This window comes from Anabrus simplex, chromosome 2 (assembly GCF_040414725.1).
Source record: "Anabrus simplex isolate iqAnaSimp1 chromosome 2, ASM4041472v1, whole genome shotgun sequence".
Taxonomy (NCBI): domain Eukaryota; kingdom Metazoa; phylum Arthropoda; class Insecta; order Orthoptera; family Tettigoniidae; genus Anabrus; species Anabrus simplex.
This window is the reverse complement of record NC_090266.1, coordinates 320,528,390-320,541,466: the sequence shown is the minus strand read 5'-3', so window position 1 is coordinate 320,541,466 and position 13,077 is coordinate 320,528,390. Positions and strand designations below refer to the sequence as shown.

Below are 13,077 nucleotides of genomic sequence, written 5' to 3'. Positions count from 1 at the left end.
ACAACCCCTTTTCTCCACATTCTACAAGAAACTCAGTTTTTTTTTTTTTTTTTTTTTTTTTAGAAATAGGAGGATCACTGGAACACCATTATTATGTAAGTGATTCTTAACTCTAGTACATATTTAGCATAGAGGAATAAAAACGAATATAAGCATTTTTCATTTCCAGTCTTTTCATAAAATTAGAAGTCCATCTAAGTGTGGTAGACCTTAAGACACTCTTAAACGTGAAGGGCAACACCACATCTGTGGCATTCAAATGACGACTCCTTCTGAAGGCCACGTGCTGTGCAAACCCTGCAGCGCCTTGAAGGAACAGATTTCTTCAAGGTTTATGCAACTTTGGAAGGAAAGTAGTCCCATTGTTGACCCTGTAACCTCAGTGGTGTGTCCCCCTGGCTGGGATGGCCTCTGCTTGGGTAAGTAGGCAGATGAATAGTGTCTAAAAGTTGTTCAGCTACACTTAGACAAAATTATGTGAAGCCCCTTTGCTTCTTTCCAGGTTTCAAAATCTGCCAGATAATGAAACTGTTCAATACAGCCATATACAACATAACATAATAACATATGAACAGCTTTCTTGTCCATCCATTTTATTGCTAAAACCCAATTGGATGAGGCAAAAGTTCTCCCTTCGAGACTGCAGTCCTTGAACACCTTAGGCATATTTTCCGGTTTGGTCTGACTCTACCTACAGCATGCGTATTATTATGTACAAGAGTTCTGAATAATTCAGAGGTCCAGCATATCTTTCCCAGTGTAAATTTTGAAGTTCCAACAATAACCATTTAGTGAACAAACTTCATAAACTTTAATTCCAAATCAAGCTCTTTTGGATGGGTTGTACTGGATCTAAGATAGCATTCCCTTGAATTTCATTAGAGATTTGTCAATGCTAATAGACTGCCCAGGAATATAAACAGATTTGAACCTGTCTAATAACAAATCATATACAGTCCTTATCTTCTTATCAGAAGAGCTTAGGGTTGCTGTATAAAAGTGTAAGAACTTGTTCACTGAAATGAAACATTTGAATGGCATTGTTGCTGAAAATATAGGGGTTTCTATCACCTTTAACTTGATCATTTGTCTCTTATTGCAGTTTTTTAGTGTCTGAAAAATATGCACAAAGAAAAATGGCCCTTCAGTTCATCTGTAGTTATTGGAAACCAGTGATTTGCATAGGACTTTCTGGAAGGAGAAGGAGTTCACAGTAAGAAATTGACAAGCATAAGCATTGGTCTCAATGGTAACATTATTCCAAAACTGGGGGGGGGGGTAGAAATTCGTTTATAACCTCTTAATTCACTAGGATTTTCAGCAAGACATCTTTTGACAACAGAATTTATGTTATAGAGAGGATTAGTATGCACATTATCAGGAGGCTAATTATCAGAATGAGTCCAAATACATTTATTGAATTAGGCCTACCTGATACAGCTGCCGCAGGAGATGCAAGTCCACTTCCAATAGGTTTTATTGTATGTGCGCTGGAATCTTCATCATAACCATCGCTGGAACTTTCTGATTTACTAAAATAACTTCCTTTACTTTCAGAAGCCACATGATCAATTTCATCTGCACTTTTGTTGAGCCAGAATAGAATGTCTTCATTCACCACCACCATGTTCGTTTATATGATCGTGAAAACATTACATATTTCATTCGGTTTTACCAAGATATCCATGGAATAAACGACAGCAAAGAGCACAAATTATAAATCTTTGAACTATTGATAGCAACAAGAAGAGACTACAATATGTCTCTGTAACATAGCAACGAATTGACAATACGCTAAAACATCACAGGCGTGAGGACGGACACATCCGTCAAAGTGCTTAACTGTTCTTGAAGAGATGGATGGTTACATCCATCACGGTGCGTCAGTGGGTTAAAGTGCCATATTTCTTTTCTGGGACAAAGGTGAGTTTAGCAATACAGTCTGTACACAAGAGAACAGAAATAAGTCTATGATCTCCCAAAACTTCATAAACTGAAGAAAAATTGTGTTAATGAAAAGGAGACATTTCACAACATTGTAACAACTTCATTTTATTTTATGAAATATCCCATTAAATATATTTCAATGACATGTCAATGTAGAATAAATTATATTCACTTCCCTTCTCACTTGCCAATTTCAAGTCCTTTATCATATTAAAATTAAAAAAACATTGTTTATAAATAATCAAACACAACATAGATGAACACCATTTGCTATTCACACATTGATATAATTCATGATTCATATATACAGTTTCCTTTCATTCATCGTGTATGTGACCACTTTCTTGCAGTGCACTGGCCTTAGAATGATTTCATTTAGTACAGTTTTGTTGTACTGACAGTGGAGTTTTACAGAATACATCAGAATACTACGGACTATGAATCTCGTGATCCGTAATGACAGTTGAACTTCTTACAAAATTGTACAAAATTATTTTGATATCCTCCTAGTCAATAATCTAATACTTTGTATGTATGTTGGGTATTCAGCCCGAACGCTGGTTTACGTCCAATTAAGACAAAATTTTACACAGACATAGTCGTGTTTCGACCTGGCATTGAGTCATCCTCAGTGAAACATCCGACACACAAAATGAAATGTTAGTTAAAATGTTTTTTTCTTAAAAAGGACGATGAAAGTTAAAAACTGTGGGATGGTGATCATTAAAACAATCTTGAGCTGGAGGTCTCTTTGTTTCAATGTTTTTGTTGTCCCTTGGTGTGGTTCAACTAATGTCTGTAAACTGTTGACTTAGTTATGTTCCAACATGGACTGATATACATAAGCATTATTGAAGTTGAACCATCTGATTAGGCCTGTAAATGGATAATACAAATCAAATTAAGTGTTGAAAAATGGTGACTAAGAGGAAATCATTTAAAGTAAGTTATGAAGAATAAAATTAACTGAAGTTACGTATCACCCATGTTCTCTGGCTACGGAGTCGAGCTCTCGACTGGCTTGCTCCCGCAGTCGAGACGCAAGATGTGTTGCTAGGAGGAGGTGGAGTGGGGAAATGGGGCAGGGCTTGCGGGAGAGTGAGTATGCAGAATAATGGGGGCAGTGACAAACTGACTGTAACAATTGTGAGTTGTTCTGTTCCTGTTTTTTACTAAAAATAATCTGAATGAAAGTTTTTCATACTGTGGTTTTTTTTTCATTTATCTGATTTAAATTGAGGGCTGGGTTCTTATATTGACCCAAACTAATGTAAAAATTATCTTAAGATGTTGAGTAGTGGACCTTTTTGTTAACATTGTAGAATTTTTAGATCTTGATATATTGTGGTATAACTATGATTATAATTTTTGTGATGGTTACTCATGCCAGAGAAATTATATTTTAAAGCGTAGCTTAATTTTCAAGAAAATAAGGTGAAATTCTTTATGTTTTGCAGAGAACTGTGCTCTGCGTCATCACAAAGTCTCGACTGTCCACGAGAAAGGCTTCTTAAACAGTTTGTAAAGAATTTCACCTTATTTTCTTGACATGCATAAGCCCCCAAAAGCCTATACAGTATCATGTCTAAGTACGGGCTGTGAAAGCATCAATGGCAACACCATTAAACAAAATTCAATACCTCCTGAAGATCATAAAAAAGCTGCCTACAATAACATGTTAGAAAGAGCTTTAAAAATCCGCCTCTCAGAGAAAAGGTTGAAAAAAATAAATCCGGACCATCCGCAAAATAGTCCTGAACAATGGATTCAGCACTAAACATATAAATAAGCTAATCAATAAACATACTAACAAACCCACAACTACTTTGACGAAAGAGTCAAAACTACAGAAAAATATGCCACATTCACATTTAGCAATGATAATATACATATAACCACTAACGTTCTAAGAAAACAGAACCTAAAAATTGCTTTCAAAACCAGCAATACTAATGAAAGAATAGTATTTAACTCGCACAGTAAATACTAGCAATAAATACATAAATTCTGGGATATATAAACTGGAATGCCAGGGATGCAGATCAAGTTACATCGGACAAACTGGTAGGAACTACCTTATAAGATGTACAGAACACCCCAACAACTTAAAATATAATCATTTCTCTGCCATGAGTAACCATCACAAAGTCTATAATAATAATAATAATAATAATAATAATAATAATAATAATAATAATAATACAATGTGAACAAAAAGGTCCACTATTCAACATCTTATAGAATTAATACATTAGTATGGATCAATAGAAGAACCCAGCTCTCAACTTAATTGAGATAAATGATTTTTAAAAAGAACATAATATGGAAAGCTTTCATTCCGATTATTTGTAGTAAAAAACAGGAACAGAAGAACTCACAATTATTACACTCAGTTTGTCACCGCCCCCATTATTCTGCATACTCCCACTCTCCCGCAAGCCCCGCTCCATTTCCCCACTCCACCTCCTCCTAGCAACACGTCTTGTGTCTCGACTGCGGAAGAACGCCAGTCGAGAGTTGACTCCATAGTCAGAGAACACGGGCGACACAAGTGGGCTACGTAACCTAAGTTAATTTTCGTTCTTCATAACGTACTTTAAATGTTTTCCTGTTAGTCACCATTTTTCAAGTCTTAATTAGATTTGTATTATCCATTTTACAGACTAAAAATCAGACTGTTCGACTTCAATAATGCACATGTATATCAGCCCATGTCGGAACATAACAACTAAGCCAACAGTTTACAGATACTAGTTGAACCACACCAAGGGACAAAAAAAACATTGAAGCAAAAAGATCTCCAAGCAAAAGACAGTTTTAACGATCACCTTCTGATAGTTTTTAACTTTCATCGTCCCTTTCCAGAAAAAACTTAAATTAACATTTCATTTTGTGTTTCCGATGTTTTAAATTCATTATATATATATGTCTTAGCGAGGACGACCCAACGCTGGATCGAAACATGTCTGTGTGTAAAGTTTCATCTTAATTGGACGTAAAATAATATAGTATTGACTAGGATATCAGAGCAATTTTGTAAGAAGTACATCGGAACATGCGAACATCATCTAAATAAAATGCCAAGAACACATTTTCATCTGAAAGAATATTCACACAAATGTTCAAATGTCTGAAGATTTTAAAGGCAACACCTCTGATGTATCAGGTAACTGAAGTTGCAATTTTCTTTCAGAATACTAAGTGGCTCTCATAATTCTTGATGCATATACTGTGGTTTAAGTTCTTCTATCCTTTTGATGAAATCTGTCTTTTCAATGCAGCCATCACAAGTCTCATCCCAATCATTAAGAATTTTCTTCAAATCACGTACTTTTAATTTTTTAAGATCCACAGTCTTCCAGTCAATTGTTTTATCTGCACAAAGAAAAAGTAAACATTAACATGAAATAAGGAAAAAGAATAATGTTGCAACAAGGCAAATATGGAACAAACAATGCACAAGTTGTCAAAATCCAGAACAATAAAAGAATAACAACCTGGCACTCGCACAGACATTATCAGCTGGAATGAAACATTACCTTTCTGGAATAACTATTCAAAAAAAATGTGCCATGCAGACTGCAACAAAATTAGCAATGCAGTAGGACCAAAAAGAATCCTGAAAATTTCCCGTTTTCAAAAAAGATATATATATAGGGTGTATTGCCAGAAAATTGCACCCCAAGTAATTCTGAAGTGGAAAGTGGTAACGATTTGCTGTTTTCACAGAAATCAGGTGTAACCAAGGATTCATAATTGTATCCCGTGCACATATTTTAATAATTATTGCAATTTGCACTAAGTTATATTTTTCAAATGGAACCATTTCTATTGGTATTAACCTCTTCAGTGGTACGCCCGAGAAATCCTCAGATAGTGCACTCTTGCCCATAACGTCACCGCCCGAGAAATTTTTGTTTAGCTGCACTGTTCATTTCGCGATCACCCAAGAATTTCTCGGATACTGTAATCTCTTTGGAAAATGTCTTCCAGCATTCTCAACAGATGGCAAGGTTTTCCAGATGTATTCATGAAGTCTCTGGCCTAAAATATGCCTTACCTTCTCTACATATAAACTGATCAGCCAGAACATAATGACCACCTACCTACTACCGATATAAAACCGTCCAGGCGATAGTGACGAATACCGATACCTTCTTGACCATGCCAATGGGAGGGTGCAAATTCGTTGTCCTACAGGAGAACAGCTCCTTGACAACTGCACTGTGGGACGGAGACAAGCTGGAAGCGGTTCAATTATGCTCAGGGGAACATTCACGCGGGCATTCATGGGTCCAACGGAGCTCGTGCAAGGCACCATGACGGCCGAGAAGTATCGCACACTGGTTGCAGACCACATACACCCCTTCATGACTCATGTTTCCCAGAGGCAGTGGCATTTTTCAAGAAGATAATGGGCCATGTCACAAAGCTAGGGAGTGTTTCAAGGAAAACAGTGGCAAGTTGCAATTAACGTACTGGCCCCCTCAACTCGCCAGATCTTAACCCGATCTAACACATTTGGGATGTGATTTAACGCGGCATCAGAGCTCATCGCCCCCCCTCTCCCTTGAATTTAAAGGGAATTAGGTGATTTGTGTGTGCAGATGTGGTGCCAACTCCCTCCAGCGACCTACCAAGGCCTCACTGCTTCCATGACAAGATGCGTTGCCACTGTTATCCGTGCCAACGGTGGACATACTGGCTATTAGGTAGGTGGTCATATTGTTCTGGCTGATCAGGGTACAATCTCTGGCCAGATGGCAAGGTAAACAGAAATTACGAGCGCAAAACTGAAAAGATGATTGTCTGAAGACAAAATAAGGAACTACGTCAAATATGAATCTCCAAGTGACACTAGTATTTCTGATAGTAGCGATAATGATTCTACTGATTCCTCGGATAATGACTTTCTTAGTATTTCTAGTGAAAGTGAAGAAGATATTACGTTAAAAGCTAAGGTGATGGTAGGAGATGTTGAACATACATCCGTGTGGAAGAAATGTAAGCCTGGGGATAGCGTGCGACGTAATATAATTCTTTACGGAAAATCCTGGTGTGAGGGCTGGATTATTACCAGAGGCGAGTGCGATTGACTGTTCTGAACTGTTTCTAACGGGTGAAGTTGTAAATTTGACAGTGACAGAAATAAATTCGTATGCTAAAAAGAGCATTGGAAAACTTGTAAATAAATCTCCGCATACAAGGGCACAGTTTAGGAAAGAAACATTCTCTTATGAAATTTGGCAGTTTATTGTATTAGTGTTATTGATGGGAATAATACAAAAATCTGAAAGAAAAATATATTGGTCACAGGATAGGATTCTCAAAACACCAGTATTTTATGAAACCATGTCCCTCCATAGATTCCAACTTCTCTGTAGGTACATACACTTTGTGGACAATGATACTGTGGATATGACTGGTTGTCTAAGGAAAATAAGACCAGTTTTAGACATGCTTCGAACATTGTTTAGAAGTGTTTATATGCCAGATCAAAAGATCTGTGTTGATGAGTCATGTTGTTCAAAGGGAGGCTAGTAATGAAACTGTACATGCCCATGAAGCTGTCTTGCTTTGGAATAAAGATATTTTTCCTGTGCAAGTCAGATACTGGTTATGCTTGGGACCCTTTTGTCTACACAGGTCAGGGAAAAACGTTGAGGAAGAGAAGAGACAGCCCATCTGGTGAGCCATTTATCCGTGATGAAACTTGACTGTCCTGAGCTAGTTGATAAAAGGTACATTGTTTATATGGACTGATGGTTTACTAGCCATTGTTATGTAAAGAATTGCCGAGTAAGGGATTTGGAATATGTGGCACAGCAAACGCTCACCGTAAAGGTATGCTTAAGGACTTGATAAACACAAAACTCTCAAAAGGTGAGACAGCATCATTTGTACATGAAAATTTGTGTTGTGAATTGGAAAGACAAAAAGGATATTTATATGCTTACAAATGAAAATGGTAACTCCCAGGTTGCTACAGGAAAGGTAGAGAGGAATACAGGACAAGCGGTGATGAACCCTAGCTCTGTCATAGATTACAACAAAAGTACGGGGGACAGGGGGGGCATTGATACGAGTGTTTGCGGAACAGCATTAGGTGGCATAGGAAGCTTTTCTTTTACTTGCTGGACATTATGATGCTCAAAGCATTTATTCTGTTCCAGAAGAATGACTAAAACATTGCTTCAATTCAGACATGAAGCGATTGCTTCAATGCTAGAAAAGTATGCAGCAGAGAGGCCTTCGTAGGCCTTCAAAAACTGAGCCCCCAAGTCGCCTAGTAGAAAGGCACTTTCAGACACACATTCCCAAATGAAAAGGAGGAAATACCCAACTAGAGAGTGTAGAATTTGTCCTGGTAGGAAAGAAACAAGGTGGGAATGCAAGAGTTGTGGCAGTATCCCTTTGCACCCTGAAGGTTGCTTTCAGGACTACCACACCAAAAGAAAGGTATAGACAGGCCTACTGCAACAAAAAAGTAAATAGAGTATAAATAAGTTTTTATTAACCTTGAATAATAAATGAATGTGTTCCTTTAACTGTTACTCATTCCTTGCTGCCTAAAAGTAATAATTTCCTCCGAAAAAAGCCTCACCTTTCTGGCACAGGAGGTCTGCCAGAACCTGCCAATGAAGGGGTTAACAAAATAAAACTACAGTAAATTAGAATGTCAACAGTGGTTTTTCAGGATTCTAGTATAAATACTTTACAAGCCATCGTAGTTTGAAAACTCGACATACCAACAGTTGTCTGCACCATTCACCTGCTTTTTTTAACAGGCTATGATATGTTTGCCTCCTTTACAGTACAGTGATTGCATTGAGACTTCCATGTTATCACTTCAATTGTGAGCCTCAGAGTGTTTCCAAATCACTGGATTGGACAAACGGGATCTGTACCTGGCACTCAGTACAGCAGTGCACACATCACCTGTCTAGAGGGAGCAGCATGGAAACTCTGTATACACCAAAATAAATCACCGACACAGCATTTTCATTGTGTTTCTGAAGATTACAATTATCATCTGAGATTTCTCTGCCACTAAATGAACTAGAATTCTAATGGAACATAATACCGCAACTAATGTAAGACTATTTTAAGGATTTTAAGAACTTCATTTCATTTATTTTAATTCATAATAAATCAACTTCCTCAAACAAGTTATGTGGCAGTGTTGTACAGATTACAAATATTGGTATTCATTGATATTACCCTTTCAGTCCCAATGTTGCTTTAGGTTAACATGATCAATACATACATGCACTAAGCTCATTTTCCCCTAAGTCCCAATGTTGCTGTGAATTAACTACAGATGTAAGCTTCCTTAATCAGTCAACAGATGGCAGAAAAGTCATATATAATTTCCCTTAGATAAAAAAGTTGACAGTGGTGTACTGCATGGTCAAGAAGGATTATATCTTGGTGTTTACATTCTGAATTTTATAAGTGAGAGTGTGTTGCATTAGGAGTGTATTTTATTTGGTGTAAAAAGCTTTAAAAATACCATGGGCACCAGATAAACTTAAATTTTAAAATAATATTTTGTTATAAATGGGTTTGATGTTAATCTAAAGCAAATTGGGACTCAAAGGGTGAACTGTGTTACCATATCCTAACCTCAAAACAATACTGAGCAAAATAAAGCATTTTGGAAGGGAACTGAAAGAGACAGGAATTGAGGATATTCTTGAGAAGCTTGTTGACGGGATAATGTCTGACTTCGAAGATAGTGATTCGGCTGTTCGATAGGAAGGCTATCAACTTTATTTCTACATACATGTAGGTGTAGGTCCAGAAGATAAAAGACTAGTCAGAAAAGAAAACTGTGGAAACAGACTGTCCCCAAGTGGTGAAATAATATAATCGGTTCATGCAGGAGCAGATCTAGCAGATATGTTGCTAGAGCTATACAAAATAGACATTAGATTGGTCAAGTGATATATGGGAATTTTGTTTTGGTGTATTAGTGTTGCAGTAGTCAGTGGTTGACTACTGTAGCATAAATATAAAAAGCAGCGAGAAGAAAAATGCATGTATTCCCCTGTACAATTTCAGTTAGAAATATCTCAAGCACTGACTAAGACAGAAGGTTCTGAATTGGAAGCCTGGGCGACCAAATGACAGCCCAATTCCAGAACCCAGTCGAAAAAATTTGCTCCAAGACCAGTCGATGATGTCAGGTATGATGCATATGGACACTGGCCTCCGTATGAAACGAAGAAAGGCCGATGTAAGTTTTGTCCTAGTGGAATCATCCAGGTGACCTGCTCTAAATGCAGAGTTAATTTGTGCTTGACAGGAGCCAAGAACTGGTTCTTCCCATTTCATAACAAATTAAGGAAACGTTATATTTTGATGCACGATTTACTGCTCTATTCGCTTTTGTAGAATTATATGAGACAATGTTAGATATAGCTTATTTTATTTGCTAGATGTAATTTTGTTTAGAGGACACCATGTAAATTGCTCTGTGAAATATGTATGTCGCATTTGAATGTTACCACAGGCTCCCAATGTTAACCGAGAGCAACATGCTGGATTTTCTAAATTTATGTGGGAAATTTTGAAAATTGTTTATAAACACAATCACTGTGTTCTAAAACAACTGTTCTAAAGGAGAGAAAAAATTCTCCCCAAAATAATAATTTGGGACTGAAAGGGTTAATTAACAACTGCTGGACACTTAAAACAAATTTTTAAAAAACTTCCCATAGGATTTATATGTGCAATATAACACAACAACAAAAATTTTAAAGTATTCAAATGTGCTTGTATTTGTTTTTAATACCGAGTCTCGCATTAAGGAACTGAAGATGTCCCCATGAAGGGACGAAACATCTATTCCTATCGTAAAATAATGTGCAACTTAAAAGTGTAATAAATATTGTGTTGAACTGGGAAGAGCTCATTTGATAATTTGATACAGTCAACATGGATAATAAAAAAATTGAATTCATCAATTGTGGTTCACAGATTGTTTCCAAATCACTGGAATGAACAAAAGGGGACCTGTACCTTTCTTCTTCACAATCCAAAGAATTTGTTTATTCACTTTTATAAGTTAGTACAGACACATGGAGCAGACAACTGCTGGTATCTACAATTTTGAAACTAAGTTAACTCATGAACTACTTTGTACTAGAACCCTGGAAAATAAAAATGACATTCTTCTCGTTTTATTCTGTTAACGGCAATATACATTGTTCCATCCACACGAGTTGAAAATCCGTATGTAAAGTCAATTAAAGGCAATACAGTCTCTGCTATAAATCATTTTCTCTGCACTGGGTGAAATGGTAGAAAGGGTTAAAATTTCATTTTTAAATATCTTATTAGTGGTCCTACTGATAAATAGGACTTAACAAAAGTCTTAGATAATACAATTTATGATACACTTTTACTGTACTGATTATGACAACAGGGATAATCATGATTTCAACTTTTGTTGTTTAGTCTATATCAAAACCAAGCCTAGTTAACATGAAAATATTTCTCAATAGTGTTCACCAGCGATGGTGGTGGTTTTTGTTGTGATTGTCTTAAGGTGAAAAACCCTGTAGTCATCAGCCCATCTCAAGGAAAACTGCAAAAAAATATCAAAATGAGGAAAAAATAGCGAAGGAAGAATAAGGCGAGGATTCATGAAAGGAAGGAGGAGGATCCCCTTAACAATGGACGCCCTAATATCACAAACAGAAGAAAACTAAAAATGTGAAGGTCTTTAACATTGCAAACCCATAAAATTGATCAACAATAACATTACACTGTCTATTGTTTATTGTGATGTGCTTTGTCTCTTATGCTGCATTACTGCTGCATAATTCATAAGCTAAAGGCGTTACCTACCAGAGTAGAACAGACTGCCGGAATATTGCTTGGTGGGGTGTAAGATAACCTCCTTTCTTAGCACGTCATGTCTCTGGAGATATATAAAACTAGCAATTACCTGCAGCTTCGCTTGCGTGGAGTTCATAATTTGATCAAAGTAATCGTTCCTCGGCATTATATAAATTATATGAATAAAGGAGTGGAATCAGAGGTAAGGCTTTTTGCAGATGTTCTTCTGTATAGAGTAATAAATACGTTACCACATTGTGAGCAACTGCAAAATGACCTCAATGTTGTGAGGCAATGGTATGATGATAAACGGGGTTAAAAGTCAGGTTGTGGGTTTCACATATAGGAAAAGTCCTCTCACTTTTAATTACTGCGTCGATGGGGTGAAAGTTCCTTTCGGGGATCATTGTTAGTATCTAGGTGTTAATATAAGGAAAGATCTTTATTGGGGTGATCACATAAATGGGATTGTAAAGAAAGGATACAGATCTCTGCACATGGTTATGAGGGTGTTTAGGGGTTGTAGTAAGGATGTAAAGGAGAGGCCATTCAAGTCTCCGGTAAGACCCCAACTAGAGTATGGGACCCTTACAAGGATTACTTGATTCAATAACTGGAAAAAATCCAAAGAAAAGCAGCTCTATTTGTTCTAGGTGCTTTCCGACAAAAGAGAAATTTTTGGCTCAGACAAGGGAAAAAGATAAAATTTTAAATGAAACAGTCACAAACAACATTTTGAGTTGACGTAACATCAGGTGCTTTACAAAAATGTTGCAAAGTTTGGGCTGAGAAGAACTGGGAGAAAGAAGACGAGTTGCTTGACTAAGTGGTATGTAATACCAATATAAATGGTCCATTATTGGACATCATAAATTTTCCAGCTAACTCATTCCTGGTTGCCAGCGTTTCGCCCTCGTGTGCTAGGTTGGGCTCATCAGTTGGTACCTAGCACACCTACCAAGACGCTGGCTAGTGCATACCTATGCTAGTGCATTCCCTATGGGGATCAACATCTATATCATAAGTGGTATGTTCCGAGTTGTCAGCGGAGAAATGGCGTGGAATGACATTAGTAGACGAACGAGTTTCAGTGGAGTCTTTAAAAGTAGGAAAGATCACAATATGAAAGTAAAGTTTGAATTCAAGAGGACAAATTGGGGCCAATATTCATTTATTGGAAGGGGAGTTAGGGATTGGAATAACTTACCAAGGCAGATGTTCAATGAATTTCCAATGTCATTGAATTTTATTATTATTATTATTATTATTATTATTAATATACAG

At 36.9% G+C, this 13,077-nt stretch overlaps 1 protein-coding gene across 1 annotated transcript in view; it reads right to left on the bottom strand.

The window, feature by feature from the left end:
- Positions 1 to 2,026: 2,026 nt before the first annotated feature.
- The window catches only part of LOC136864099 (mesencephalic astrocyte-derived neurotrophic factor homolog), an 83,581-nt gene continuing 72,530 nt past the window's right edge, over positions 2,027 to 13,077 (bottom strand). Inside the window, exon 5 of the mRNA XM_067140671.2 lies at positions 2,027 to 5,322. Within this exon, the coding sequence (XP_066996772.2) occupies positions 5,156 to 5,322 (167 nt within the window). The 3' untranslated portion in view covers positions 2,027 to 5,155. The remainder of the gene's footprint in view (positions 5,323 to 13,077) is intronic.